Source organism: Lampetra fluviatilis, chromosome 54 (assembly GCF_964198595.1).
Source record: "Lampetra fluviatilis chromosome 54, kcLamFluv1.1, whole genome shotgun sequence".
Lineage (NCBI taxonomy): Eukaryota > Metazoa > Chordata > Hyperoartia > Petromyzontiformes > Petromyzontidae > Lampetra > Lampetra fluviatilis.
Genome location: NC_136328.1, coordinates 5159738 through 5174918, shown reverse-complemented (window position 1 = coordinate 5174918; position 15181 = coordinate 5159738). Strand labels below are relative to the sequence as shown.

General features: G+C 54.8%; 1 protein-coding gene across 1 annotated transcript in view; it reads right to left on the bottom strand.

The window, feature by feature from the left end:
- The window catches only part of LOC144949522 (guanine nucleotide-binding protein G(s) subunit alpha-like), a 73670-nt gene that overhangs the window by 33513 nt on the left and 24976 nt on the right, over positions 1-15181 (bottom strand). Inside the window, exon 4 of the mRNA XM_078879446.1 lies at positions 13908-14027. Coding sequence (XP_078735572.1) covers positions 13908-14027 — 120 coding nt within the window. The remainder of the gene's footprint in view (positions 1-13907; positions 14028-15181) is intronic.

Here is a 15181-nt window from a genome sequence, read left to right as displayed (position 1 = left end):
GGATTCCACTAAACAGCAATCATCGCCCCCATCCCCCCCCCCCCTTACTGGCAGACTAACGCCCCCAGAGGCCACTGTTGCAAAGGAGACTCTGGTCCTGGTCTCTCCAAGTTCGCACCTGGTTGAACAAAATCAACTTGAGCTGAATCGCACCGGGAGCCTCCTTCAGGAGGGCAATCCCGGCGTCCCTCCCGCGTGTCCGTGCAGCGGTTGGCGCCCTGCGCTAAGACGCCGGCGACCCGAGTTCAATCCCCACTCGCGCCCAACGCGGGCGATGACTTGCCCGAACCTGTCACAGGAGCCCCCCCCTCCCCCTAGGTCGACTCGGTGCTAAACGGCTAAACGAGTACCTGGTGCGACGTGGGGAACATCGTCACGTTGGAGACGACAAAGGCAGCCGGGCGTGGTGCTGGTCACCCCCCCCCCCCCACGTGCCTCGCCGGCTTTTTTTGTAGGTGCTCCCGAACAGCACTTGCCCCAACGGTCCGTTAAAGGGTATACGGGGGGCCTTTGTCTTTGCTGTTGGTGATCCTCTTTTGCACATGCGAGTGCACCTTGACCCTGACATTCCAGGTTTTATGGGGGGTAGGGGGGTGGGCGGCCAGTCGCAGGATGTCCAACGTACATTTCGGACGCGCTTAAAGGTGTCGGGTAATCGTGAGCGTAATCATGAAGTGGCTTTTCACTTGGGCATAGCATGCGAAGCAATTAGGACTGCGATTCGGTTAGAAGTAATCTGTCCCGCATGATAAGGTGCAAATGCTCATAAAATACCGCATTATCAGATGTACTCGGATGAACTGACTTTGTTTCTCTGTGTACGTGTGTGTCTCTGTTGATGTGTGTGTGTGTGATGGGGGAGTTGGTAGTAGTTAGTGCGCTGTGACCCAAGTTCGATTCCTGTTCACGCCCAACACCAGTGACGATTAACTGAACTGGTCCTGGGCCTCCCCCAAGGTCTACTCAGCCTCAAATGAGTACCTCGTGCAGTGCGTAAAACATCGCCACTGGGGAGACAAAGGTGGCCGGGCGTGGTGCTCGCCACACCCCCTCGTGTGCCGTGCCGGCCTTCATAGGTGCTACTCGCTAACGGCACTTTCCCCAACAGTCGGCTATATGGGGGACCTTTGTGTTTGTATGTGTGTGTGCGCGTGCACGCGTGTGTCCGTGTCTATATGGGGAGCGATAGTGCAATACAGCAAGGTGCGGCCAGTGAGCAGCAAGTGTCGAGTGCACGCACAAGAAGCCCCAAACTCGCGTTACTGAAATTGGCCAAACATCCCCCAACGTGGCAGCAGCCCCCTCCTCAAAAGGAGTCTTGAGACCCACCATGGGCTTTCCCCAAACAATACTCTTAGTTTTTTCGGTAAAGTCACGTAGGCAAAAAATTAAATTAAAATTAATAAAAAATAAAATAATAAAAAATCACGACGTTTCGGAGGCAACACAAGTCTCCGTCATCAGGTGGGACCGTCACAGCCAGATTTGCTGCATCAAACGTCGTGATTTTTATTATTTTATTTTTATTAATTTTTATTTCATTTTTTACCTACGTGACTTTACCGAAAAAACTAAGAGCATGAATCCTTGCAGTCACGAAAGCTTCAAGTCTAAAATTTCCCAAACAAATCATTTGCATTACGTTCATCGCCATCATTATTATTGGACGTCGGTAAAAGATCGGATTTTTCCAGGATAAATACTCCCATAGAGATTGTGATACTGTATCATATAAGGAGCGGTAGTGCTACAAACCCTGGGGGGGGACCGATTCGATTCCCAGCCACGGATGTACGCGTGTTGAACTTCTTTCGCACGGTACGTCGCCAACCGTGCTAATTGGAGGAGCGAAATGGCTATCATCAGTTGAGACTTTACAAGCCAGTCCTGGGCTCTCCTGAAGGTCCACACAGCCTTACACGGAGCACCCTGCTCCGATGCGCAACCGTTGGCGCTGGGGAGACAAAGGTGGCTGGGCGTGGTGGCGGCCACACCACCACCAGAGGTCGCAAACGGGTTTTGATTCCTTACCCGTACCCGTACCCGGCCGCACCAGGGTCGCAAACGGGTACCCGTAACCCAGCCGTACCCGTACCCTACCCGTACCCGGCCGGGTACGGGTATCGGGTACCCGATTGCGACCTCTGGGATGAAGCCATGTTGCAGGCGTGGGCGAGTTGATTCTAGGAACTTGAATTGTGAGAAGAGACAAGACGTTGGGAAATGAGTGACAAACGGTTACTCACCAGTGACTCACGGTCTACCCGTACCTGGCCGCACCAGGGTCGCAAACAGGTACCCGTACCCGGCCGGGTACGGGTAGACGGGTATTGGGTAGGGTACGGGTATCGGGTACCCGGTTGCGACCTCTGACCACCACCTCCTGGTGTGCGCCGTTGCTGGCTTTCACAGAGGCACCGCTAAAAGCACTTGCCCCAACAGCCCGTTGTAAGGCTAGACTGGAGATCTTTGTCTTTGTACTGTACAGGGGGGGGATACTTGCAAGCACGAATGTGTGCAATCATCGGGCGGGTTGACAGAAGCCCCGGCCATTTAAAATCTGCTCTAAAATTACCACACAAACACGGCCGCCAACAAGACAGCAAACTCCCGCAGTCTATTTTTAGACCAAGCAAACACATGTGGATCAGGCCTCACGCACCGGGCAAGCCAAACAAACCGCAACCGTCACTCACCGGGGGGCTCGCCACACAACCACCGCAACCATCGCAACCACCGCAACCACCGCAACCACCGCCACCCTTAAACGCTTCCCATCCGCAGTGTTCCCGCCCCATCTACACAACCACGCAGTCGTGGCGGCGGTGGCAGCAGAAGCGGAGGCACGGCAGTGTTTGTTCGCTCGGCGGGTTCTATTTTAGAATGCAGACTTGGTGGAGTGCGTCCGAGTCTGCCGATTTCACGAAGTCGTTCCCCTCCTGGGTCCCCGTCGTGCCTGGTGCAGTATAAGAGTTGAGCCAAACGCTCTTAACTTGTTGAAACGTGGGTGAGGGAGGGGGGGCAAACCATTTCTTCCTCCTCCCCCAACGCCCCCCACCCCCCCCAATATTATCACGTCAGCCAATCGGCGAAGTCGTTTAGTAAACTTTTTACTGTTAAGAACCTCCTGGTTCCACCAGCCCACAGGGGATTATTGTGTCCGTCCGTCGTGCATCCATAAATGGGAGGGGTGGGGCTGGGTGGGGAGGGTGGGAAGGGGCTGGGTGGGGAGAGGGTGGGGAGGGGCTGGGTGGGGAGGGGCTGGGTAGGGAGGGTGGGGAGGGGCTGAGTGGGGAGGGTGGGGTGGGGCTGGGTGGGGGGTGGGAGGGGTGGGGCTGGGTGGGGAGGGGCTGGTCACCCCGTGGTGCCCTTATAAAACTCAACGTTTAACCTACTCACGCCGGCTTGTGCCCGCCCTCACAGTCGGGCCTATTTGCGGAATACACCACGCCCTGGCCGTTGACCCTGCAGGCCATTGACCGAGCAACCCAACGTTCCTACCAGCTCCCTCCGCAGCAGGAATGTGTTTTTTTTACTTTTTACACACTGCCAATTACCATGTTTGGTCTTCCCCATCGGAACTGCAGTCCATGATAAGACTACCAAATTATCTGGGTCTGCGCCTTCACTCGGACGACTCCTCTCGTTGGCGTCCACGCCGGCGCCGGCGACCGTGGCGGCAACGGGCCGTGGCCGCCGCCATCGACTCGCCGGCGGCGGTTTTCGTTCGCCGGGCCGTCGTGCCGCGGGCAGGAAATAAACTAAATAAACACTTTGGTTTAACACGACCAATATCATCCATAATAAAGATTTTTTTTTGGGTTAGATCGCGTAAATATCAATGTGTGTCGTTGAACCCGCCACCACCCGACACAGCCAACTGGTAAGGTTTGTCACGTAAACAGAACGTGCCAATTCGTTACAAGTACGGCACTAACCGGTGTTGGAAAGCAAACCTACAACATTTACAATCGGAGACAAACCTTACCAATTGGCTGTGTCGGGTGGTGGCGGGTTTAACGACACATTGATATCTATGCGATCTAACCCAAAAAAAAACCTGCATTATAAATAAACACTTTGTCTGGCCGCCACTAATTTTGTTGACGGAGTTACCAAAGTTCCATGGTGGGGGGGGGCGAGGGGTGGGGAGGGACACACACACGAAGCCCCGGATTGCTCGGTAGGGTGTTCGTCAAGAGAGGGGACGATTGGCTCGATTCACTGAATAAAAAAAACACAGTGATCGACCACTTCCTCCCGTGGTCAATTACGCGGGACCCCTTTAAAAACGGAGCAACCGCCCCCCACGTCGCCCCTCCCGAAAGCAGAAGCCCCCCCCATCACACCCCCCCACAACAAAGCCCTACAATAGGCCTAGCCTAGCGCCACGCGGATGAAGGTACCCATGACGTCACAAAGCACCATGCCCACGTCACCTCCCATCGAGCAGCGATTTTTTTTTACAATGTCGTGTTTTTGCGATCGGTTGAATAACCTAACCGATAACCGGTGAAGTAATCGAGTGGCTTGAATAAATCGCATCGCAGCCCAGACGACGCTCCTTTTTGATAATAATTTACAGAAACCGTTATCGATTCCCAAAGTCACGGAATCGGCAATCGAATTTAGCAACGGCCGTACCCTGCCACCTCCGGTTAGCACGGTTGGCTACGTAGGGTGCGAAAGAAGTTCAACATGCGTGTGTTCATACCACTGGTGTAGCGCTTTACGGCCGTGGTGCTGCTGCAAGGCTGCTGCAAGGCTGCTGCTACCAGAGACGACCCGTTATTCGGATTGTACCGCGCGTCGCCCCGTCACACGACATTTCGACGCATTTCGCTCCGCCCGCTGCTGGGGGAGACCGAATTCACTTTCCCAGGACGGAGCTACCAGCACGTGCAGAGAACAGAGGTCGCAACCGGGTACCCGATACCCGTACCCTACCCGATACCCGGCTACCCCTACCCGGCCGGGTACGGGTACGGGTACCCGTTTGCGACCCTGGTGCGGCCGGGTACGGGTACGGGTAGACCGTGAGTCACTGGTGAGTCACCGTTTGTCACTCGTTTCCCAACGTCTTGTCTCTTCTCACAATTCAAGTTCCTAAAATCAACCCACCCGCGCCTGCAACATGGCTTCATCCCAGAGGTCGCAATCGGGTACCCGATACCCGTACCCGTTGTCGACCCTGGTGCGGCCGCGTACGAGTAAGGAATCAAAACCCATTTGCGACCTCTGGGAGAGAAGGAACGTCGGGACGTCGCGACGAACAACGCGCGGTAAGACGCTCCGCTCGGAGAAACCACACGGCACGACCGGGGCACCCCAAGCGGGTTTAGTGGTGCTAGTTAGCCTCCCCCTAGTCCCTGGCCCCGGCGGGGGGGGGGGGGGAGCCCTGGGGGCTCTGTTAGGCTGCCGCGGCCGCCAATCCGACAAGGCGCGGGCTTTCGTCGCGGCCGTGGTGTCGACGAACAACACGGACGAATAAACGGGGCCACAACAACAACAAAACCTCCGTGGCGTAAACATGAGGCGGCCCAAAATAGGGTCTTTGTTTCGGTAAAGAGTAAATATTTAAAAGGTAGGTTCCCGCCAGCTGCCCTTCGATCACCTCTCCAGAGGAGCTCAACGTGCGCAGGCCCAGGGCTCGCCTAGCGTGGCGCGGCGTGGGCCGCTGTGCGTCAAGAGTTCGGGGATGGTGTCTGTCTGTCTGTCGTGGTGCAGTGTATTAGTGTGTTGTGTATGCTGTGGCATAGTGTGGTGTGCTGTGTGTACCGTGTTGTCCCGTGGGATATTGTGTGCGCTGTGCTGTGGTTTGTGCGCTGTGCTGTGGTGTGCTGTGGTGTTAATTCTAGATTTGAAGCTTTCGTGACTGCAAGGATTCATATTCTTAGGTTTTTTCGGTAAAGTCACGTAGGTTCCACCTGAAGACGGAAGCTTGTGTTGCCTCCGAAACGTCGTGATTTTTATTTTATTTTTATTTTACTTTCATTAATTTAAATTTTTTACCTACGTGACTTTACCGAAAAAACCTAAGAATATGAATGTGCTGTGGTGTGATGCGGGTTATTGCGCGGCGTTCTGCGTGCGCTGCGGTACGTCGCAATGCCTCTACTGTGTTGTCGTATGGCGCGATGCTCGTGACGTCGTGGTCACGTGCATCGTGTTGCAGCCACGGCATGGCGTCGAATGGGTTTGCCGTGCTGTGCCGTGGCGGCTCGCAATCGGAAGCAGGCATCAAGGGTCGGGATCGAACCCATCACGACCTCCTGTATACCAAGCGAGGTAGTTAACATCTCCGAGGCACTGTGATGATGATGATGAGAGAGAAACATGCAAATTCCAAACATACAGCAGGCATCAGGGTCAAGATAGAACCCACGCCCTCCTGCGCGTGTACATATCACATTGTAAGCGTAATTAATGCACCTCCTTACGTCATACACCTGTGCGCATTTTCATTCTGATCAAGGTTTGTTCTGTATATTAACCTAAATTTGAAGTTTCCGTGACTGCATTGATCCATACTCGTTGGTTCTTTCGGTAAAGTCACGTGGGTATGAAAAATAAAATAACTTTAATCACGACGTTTCGGGCGCAACACAAGCGCAAATTATTTTCACGGAGCCCTTGCGACAGAGGCCCGGTGCTGCTGCTTCGTGGGTCTCAGCGGGGGGGTGGGGGGGGGGGGCCTGCAGTTCACCTGCTGACTTCGTAAACGCGGCTGCTACTCCAACAGGCAGCGTTTGCTCGGCGGGGCAGAGCGAGCGGCTCGCAATCGGAAGGTCGCGAGTTCAAACCCCTGGTTGTCGACGGGGTCGGGTTGACTCTGCCCATCATCCCCTCTGGACGGGGCGAAGAGGGGGTCGATAAAATAAGTACCACTTGGTTGGGGAATTCAACGAGTGGGTTTTTTGTCCTGTCGACTCGCGCACGCCACGAGCGTGTGGAAATCCCGCCGCCGGCTCAGGAGGTGAGCAACAACGGCCTCTCTCAAAGCGCTCGTCACTCTGGGCGGTGCACTGCTGAGGCACGGCGCTACCGGTGCGTCGCGCGTCGCTCTTCTGCCGCGTGGCGTCGTGCTACGACCCTCTGCCCCCCGGCTGCTGGGGCTGGAACCTACGACGGCCGGATCCGCGGCAGCCAGGGGACCTGAGCGCGGAAATCCGCATCTTGCTGCTGCCACCGCCGCCGCCACCTTCCATATCCTGCCAACAAATTAGATTTTGAAACGCCGCGGCCGTTGTGTACGTCAACAGACGTTGACCACTCGCACCCAATCCAATCCCTTCGCTTGAGCGCCTCACGGGGTGGGGGGGGTGTTTAGTTTGCGAGTGGTTGCGTTGGGCAGTTGGGGAGAACCCTCTCGCCGATTTGGTTTGTGCGCGGGGCGCAAGCGGCGCGTGCCCAGCGGCCGTCGAGCCAACTTATCTAATATTCAGCGCCGGGAAGGAAGAACTCTCCCGCCAAGAGGGCTAAGCCGCACCGCGCCGCGCCTCCGCTCATCTCGCACGCCACCTCCGCCGCCCCCCAATCAAGTCTCCGATGACCAATTTACTAAAGAGCGGTGCGCGACATCCGCCGGCACGGGCACAAAGCGCGTGTCTCCGCGTCTCTCCCCGGGGGCCTGATTAGCCCGCTCAGGTGCGGCCGGGCTGGGGCCGCACTGGGGCCGCACCTGAGCGGGTCGAACGCAAGTAAAACCAGTCGCCCGGGTGCGCGCGCACCCCGCCTCTCTCTCTCTCTCTCCGTCTCCCGACGCAGACTTCGCAACGCAAGCAAGACACGCGGTGGTGCCGGCTGGCCGGCGCACGGCACACTCAGGACAAGCGCACGCAAACAGTCGCACGCGGGGAGCGGGAAGGGAGACACGCGACATCCTAGGCGGGCGGTCCAGCCCGAGCTGGAAAACGCTCCACCGCAATTTGCCAACAAAGCCTGCGGCCGCCGCCACGGCCCCGGCCGTGACGACCGACCGTCACCACAGCGAGCGGCCCCGCAGCGGTAACGACGGCGGCTCTGGCGGCGGAGTGACGAGAGAGACAGGGGAGGGGCCCGTCCCTGTGGCCGTGTTTACCTTGGGGCAACAGGGCCATGCTTACGCAGCTAAACCTGCCCGGGCAGGCCGGCGGGCTGCGGGGGGCTGCGAGCTACGGTGGGCGGTGGGGTGGCGGCTCGCAGACCGGTGGGAGGCCAAGAGGAACCCGAGAGCAAATTAGCACGCACCTTCCTCGGAGCACTTTCTTTCATCAACCACCCCCATTCCCCCCTCCCTCCACCGCCCATATCTCCCGGCAGTTCCGTCCCGTCGGACCCCCTCGAGGCGTGAGGTGCACGAACGAGCACACGCGAGCGCACGCACGTACACACACACACACGCACGGGCGCGAGCTGGGGGGGGGAATGTTTGGCCGGAGCGGAGCAACAACGATTCCATGGTCACTGCTCTGACAATGTTGGCGGTGTGATCACCAGTGTAAAACACCAGGGTTGTTCATCGCACACTCACACGGCACAGCACCACGGTAAACACATCACTACGTAGTGCGCCGGGACAAACCCTACACCGTGACACAACAACAATGTACTATGATACACCAAAGACAAAACAAAGATCCTCCGGACAGCCTGAGCAGACTGTTGGGGGCAAGTGCTGTTCGCTACCGTCTCGTGTAGATGTTCACACACCACACCAGGTACTGATTTGAGACTGAGTGAACCTAGGAGAGGAGGCCCAGGACCCAGTTCAGATAATTGCCAAAGATGTTGGCCATGAGTGGGAATCAAACTCGGGTTGCTGGGTTCGTAGCGCAGTGTGTCATCTGCTAAACTACCACTCCCCACAACTATGATACACCACACACACACAAACACAGCGTTACAGACAGACGTATAAACAGCACTGCGTAACACACACACACACTCACAGGACGCTAATCCATGACACGCCACAGTAACATTTATGCCACACCACACACAAAGAATTACGCCGCAGCATCGACTACCGACTCAACGCCTGCGTCAATAACGCTGCCCCCTACAGAGGGGGGAAACTAAAAATTTAATAAAAACTGGGTGTGGCCCCCCTCTTCATGGCACACAGGTAGAAACGCTAAAAGCGACTAATAGTTGGGAGACGCCGCACTATTCAGCACGGGGCCCTGCTAGAAATTTCACTTTAAAATAGAGCGAATCACCACCGAATGAATCCGTTGACGTCACCATGGCGAGAAGCCGGCAGCACTGGCTCGTCTGCTAGTGCCACGGCGACGGTGCTGCAGTTAGACGGGGCGGCACCAGTGTGCCCGCCGTGCGTCGAGAGTTTTGGCGGCGGTGTTAGCAGCCGCGGCTGCGGAGGTGGTGGCGCCGACGACGGCGGCTGCAGGTGCGGTGGTGGTGGTGGGGGGGGGTGGCGTTTAATCGCTAAAGCCGGATCGGTTTTCTCAGTGTAATTTATCCCCGGGGAAGGGAGTTTGTGAATTGCCGCGGTAGAAAGATCACAACGTCCAACCCCCACCACCACCCCCTTACCGGGGGCAAATAATGCAAACGCGGCTTTTCAAAACAAGCCGCCACTCGAAGCGAAAAAACACGCGGCGTCACGAGCGTGCGACGCAAAGAACACGAGGTAGGAGCGGGGCCAGTGGGGGGGGGGGGGGGGCGAGCGAGGGAGGGAGGTACCGGCATAGAGAGGCGGTGGGGATGGAGAGAGAGGAGAGAGCAAGAGAGGAGGTGCGACGACGAGTTGGGCGGTGGAGCGGATGGCGCACACCCTCGTAACATTTTGGCGAAATATAGCAAAGGACAAAGCGCGAAGGGACCAAAGCGTAAATCGCTTTCACAATTTCTAAGTTGGTACAGTTGGTGTTCGCGCCACTCGCACACAGCGCAGCGCAATCACATCGGCTGCTGCTGCTGCTGCTACCACCGCCTGTGTCTCACAGACACAGGCTGCGTTAGTTTTGCTGTAGAGGGTGATAATTGCTGCTGCTGCTGCTGCTATTGCTGCGTGATCCAAGTTAGAGTGAATTACGGTGTCGTGTTCCAACGGCGCGCTCTTTAGGAATGGCTTCACGGGGGATACGTAACGTCCACCGTTTAAGCGGACGGTGCGTACCAGTACAGTGATCCCTCGTTTATCGCGGTTAATGGGGACCGGAACCCCTCGCGATAGGTGAAAATCCGCGAAGTAGGATTGGCCCCCTAGGAATTTCCGTATATGTGTGTGTGGGTACCAGAATGTTTAAAATATGTATATTTATACTTTATATATATATTTTACTTAAATCTATTTAATTATAAAACCTTAATATTATACATTCACTCTCTCTCTCATACGATACGTATTATGGTGTTCTACACTCACCAATGACAGTAGTATCTTGAGACTTGACTCCAGTAATGACGACGACGACGATGACAATGACGACGATGACAGACCTGTGCAGTTCGATGAATGTGATGATGAATGATGATGATGGTGTTACTGCACAGGTATAATGAGGCCTTTAAATCAGTTCGAAAAATCCGCGATGCACTGAGGCCGCGAAACTTGAACCGCGAAGTGGCGAGGGATTACTGTAGTAGTAGAAAGTAGTAGCGTCCAACGGGTGATATGCCAGCCGTTAACAACCAGGGCGGCTCGCCAGATTCGGACCGCGAAACACCGCAAGAAGCCACGGCACCGCGCCAAGTGCCGGGCAGTCACCGTGTTGAGCAAACTGCTCTAAAACTAAACTTAAAAAGCGTTTTTTTTTATATTAAACTAAACTACCTGGCCACAAATGATAGCTCGTCATCACGTGGACATTCACAGCAGCCAAATAATCCATGAACGCGTGACGTTGATTTTAAATGTGGAGGGGAAAAACCGGAGGACCCGGAAAAAAATCTTACTCGACCACAGGGAGAGAGAGAGAGAGAGACGCAAACTACAAATACACAGGCGTCAAGGTCAGAATCAAACCCACGACACCTCCTGCATACCAGGCGAGGGCGTTAACATCCACGGTCTCTTCCAGCCAGGTGGTGGTGGTGGTATTGCCATTACAGTTATTGTTTGCTCACTTAGGTGTTCGCAGTTGTGCTGTAAAGCTCGTCGATGTGTTTTCGAATCGTACGGAGCTTCTTTCAGCAACCCCCGAGAGGGAGCTCCCGCCAACGTTCAGCGAAACGTCGGACCATTGTGCCCGGAACGACACGCGGTATCGGAGAGCCGTGCATTGAGGGATGTTGATCGAATTTTTCCGCGGTAATAGTTTATTATGGGGAACCGATGTTCGGTTGCGATAATCGCGCAACGGGTTTCACGTCAAACCAGTGTGTGTGAATTGTAGTTGATGCTTCAAAACGCTCAGAACTTGCACGGTCAACTTACTGCGTACAAACATCAATGCAATCAACACGCACGGCCCCTCCTCTGTCAGTCCACTGCTGCACGAAGGCTTTACCCACAACTTGCCGAGCACGGGACTCGTTTGACCATACTTCATCACGCTTTGTTACAGTGTGGGTCGGTGAAGGGCGCGAGGGTGGGAGGAGGGCGGGGGCGGTTTGAATTGAACTCTGGTGGGTCAGGGTTCATAGCGCAGCGAGATAACCACGGCGCCACCGCTCCACTCGTTTTTACACGAGCGTTGGGGTGCAGGTTTGTTCCAAAAACATGCCGCCGACTTCGCCGAAGTTGTTTGGCTCATGTAATCATCGACGGCGTTGAAACGCGATGACATTAACGCGACCCCCGACCGCACGGCGTCTGCCCACTTATTTTGCAAGGTGCCACACACTCATCTCTGGAAGCCATCAACTTACATTTCTAATTGCGATCGCGACTCGAAAACCTGAATTTTTTTCTTTGTTTTTCTGAACATATTTCACCTGGATAATCTCTATCTCTTGATCGCAAGAGTGACAGTGCCCCCCCGCCCCCCCCCCCCTCAATAGGAGAGTCTTGTCAATTGACACTTTCACGGTAAACACGTAATCGAGACGCGTGCAAATATTTTTGTAAATCTACCACGAACGCGCTGGTTATAACGCCTGTATTACGACGCACGCCAACCAGACGCGGGCAGTCAAAACGCAGAGGACTCATCGGCAACTCATCATCAACAACGAAAGTCTAAAGCGACCACCGCGTAAGGAAGAAGGTCGTATCCACGGTTCGCCATCTTCCCCGCCTAGACCCCAAAGATTCAAGTCGCCGGCAGTCAAGCATCGCGGGATTCCATTCTTGATAACAAAGATTTATATTTTTACAATTTGGATGATGAAAGCGTTCACAGTCCTCCTCCAGCCAGGATACTCAGCTTGTAGAGCGAGCGACTCGCAGTCAGAAGCTTGCGAGTTCAAATCACGGTTGGGGGGGTGGGGTGTTAACTAAGCCCATCATCCCTTCCTGGGTGGATAAAATCAGTACCACTCTGTGGGGAAGTCAATATTGGTTGTCCCGTGGATAGACTCGCCCCCACCGTCATAGGAATGTGGATTTTCCACCGTAATGCCTCAATGCTCATTTGAGCAGGAAATGATGTGGGACTCCCGGGCTGATCAGTTGCGGGAACCAAATCGCTTTCGAAATCGTGCAAACTTAGACGCATCGCCTGCCACCGGCTTTGTCCACATCTGAGCGTGAAGCTGCGCGTTTATGGAAATCTGGCCAAACCCCTCCACAGAAGAGCCCCGCCCCTTACCCGGTTAGCCCCACCCTCCCCCGCCCCCACACGTCAGGACTGTAACGACCAATTGCGCGTTCACAATCAAGCACGTGACGAGCTACGAAGCTACAAATCGCCGAGCAGCCCGTCGACTACTGCCAGCCACCGGTTGCTCGACTGCTTGCGACCGACAGGAGAGACGCAAGCGATTCAGCTGCACGCAATCCAGTTGTCGGGAGAGCACGCGGACCCATTAGGTGCATCACGTTCGAATAGACAAACGTATAGAAGAAAAAAACTCCACAGATTCCTTTCGCGAGCGATTCAGCGCAGGTTACCGCGGGCCTCCGAGAATCGGTGTTCACCTGCAAATCGACGCGACGTTACGCCACCAACCCACGCCGAGCCGGCCAACACCAACCATCAGCAGCGGTTCGGCAACGCAAAACGGCCCCAGCCACACCTCCACCGTTACCACCACCATCACCACCACCATCACCATCACACCACCGCCCCACCCACCCACCAATCCCTGAGCTGCAAAACCGAATTCTTATATATACACGCAATGCCGCTCAAAGCCTTCCACCCCCCGCCTGGATACAAAACATCGTCTCGTCAGGTCAGCGTGTGTCTCCCATGCAGGAGGCTTATAGCCCAGTGTTCTTCACTAATTTTCAGATGGGGTGAGGGGCGGAGGGGGGGCACTTTCACCAAAATGACAACATCAATGTGAGGGCCACCACACATGAAACCATTGGGGTTTGACAGCAGCACGATGATGGGTGGGTGCTTTCACATTTGTCGGGCGGGCCGCACTAACGCCCACCAGGGTCTGGCCAGTGGCCCAAGGGCCTTGCAAATGAAGAACACAGATTCAAGTGTGGCGGTGTGTGGCGGTGTGTAGTGGTGAGCGGGGCTCGTACAACGAGCAATGAGCAGAGCGCCGGGCGGCCAAAAACACAGCAAGATGGCAACAGTGGAGAAGCGCACAAGGCGGTGCGCATCTGCCAGTCGTCCAAGTCTGTTAAACCACAACACTTGGCGTCCGTCCTGCGACCTCCTGCCACTTCGCATGGCCTCAAAGTGCACCTAGCCTGGCCCAAGCACGGTGGCGACATCACCGTGTTGGCCGTGTGCGTGGGGTTGCGCGTGTTGTTGTTTCGCATGCGGTGGCTGCACGATCGTGTCCGGTCTGCTGTGTTGGTGGTTTGCGTGGTGCGGTTGCACGTGGTTGAGCACTCTCACCGGCGTGATCTCGTACTCCATACGCGTCACCGTGTTGAGCATGAAGTCCAGGCTCTTCTGATTGGCCGGGTTGCCGATGGACACGGGCGGCGTGAGCGTGCTCATGGCCGACGTGATGGTCTACGCAGCCAGGGCAGTCCACCGCCACCGTAACAGCAACCACCACAACACCACCACCACAACACACACACACACGGATAACACCACCGCCATCGCCACCGACACACACACCGCACAAGGGCACACACACACAACACAGCAACACCGGTTAGCCAAGCCATCCGCTCGAACTGGCAATCTCCTATTCTTAGGTTTTTTCGGTAAAGTCACTTTTATTAATTTTAATTTTAATTTTTTTTACCTACGTGACTTTACCGAAAAAAAACCTAAGAATATGAATCCTTGCAGTCACGAAAGCTTCAAATCTAGAATTAGGCAATCTTTTAAAACAAGGATGAAAAATCGTGCACAAGCGCGTGGACTCTCTCAACGCCCCTCGCGTTTTGCCCTCGGAAGTGCTTCATTTGCTTTTCGATGTAAAGCGTTCGTGACTGCAGGGATTCATCTTCTTGGTTCTTTCGGTAAAGTCACGTAGAAGGGAAGTAATAAAATAATACAAATAAAACATAATAAAATAATTCTCACGACGGCTGCTTGCGTTGTGGCCGAAACGTCGTGAGAATTATTTTATTATGTTTTATTTTTATTATTTTATTACTTCCCTTCTACGTGACTTTACCGAAAGAACCAAGAAGATGCTTCATTTGCGTTCACAACGTTGCGTTTCTAAGACGAGTAAACGAGGTGGCATCGCATTTGAGCGTGACGTCACCGCCGTGGCCCGAAGAGGCTTAACCGCCCCCCCCCCCCCCCGGTTCGTTTTGGGAAAAACGCCGATTACCAATGCGGCCACTTTTCCGTAGGGCAAAAGTCGGCAGCAGCCACGCAACTTTAGCCTCAACGTTGCATTTCGTTTAGGCCTCATCTTCACGATCGTTATCGTTGACCCCATGTTAGACGGGCGGAGAGATGGCTGGACGGACAAGGACAACGTGTTGCCGCTTTCAACCTTAGTTGGAAAGCGTTGCAAAGGCCATCATCATCATCATTATGTTCCCTGTCATCTTGTTATACGGCTTTAGTAAACACCGGCGACCCTGTGATGTAAACACCCACTCAGATATTTAGCACCAGCGACGAAAGTTTCCTCTCATCGGCTACTAAAGTTTCCTCTCACGCCGCTTCGCACTGGACATCTGTAAAAAGAAAAAAAA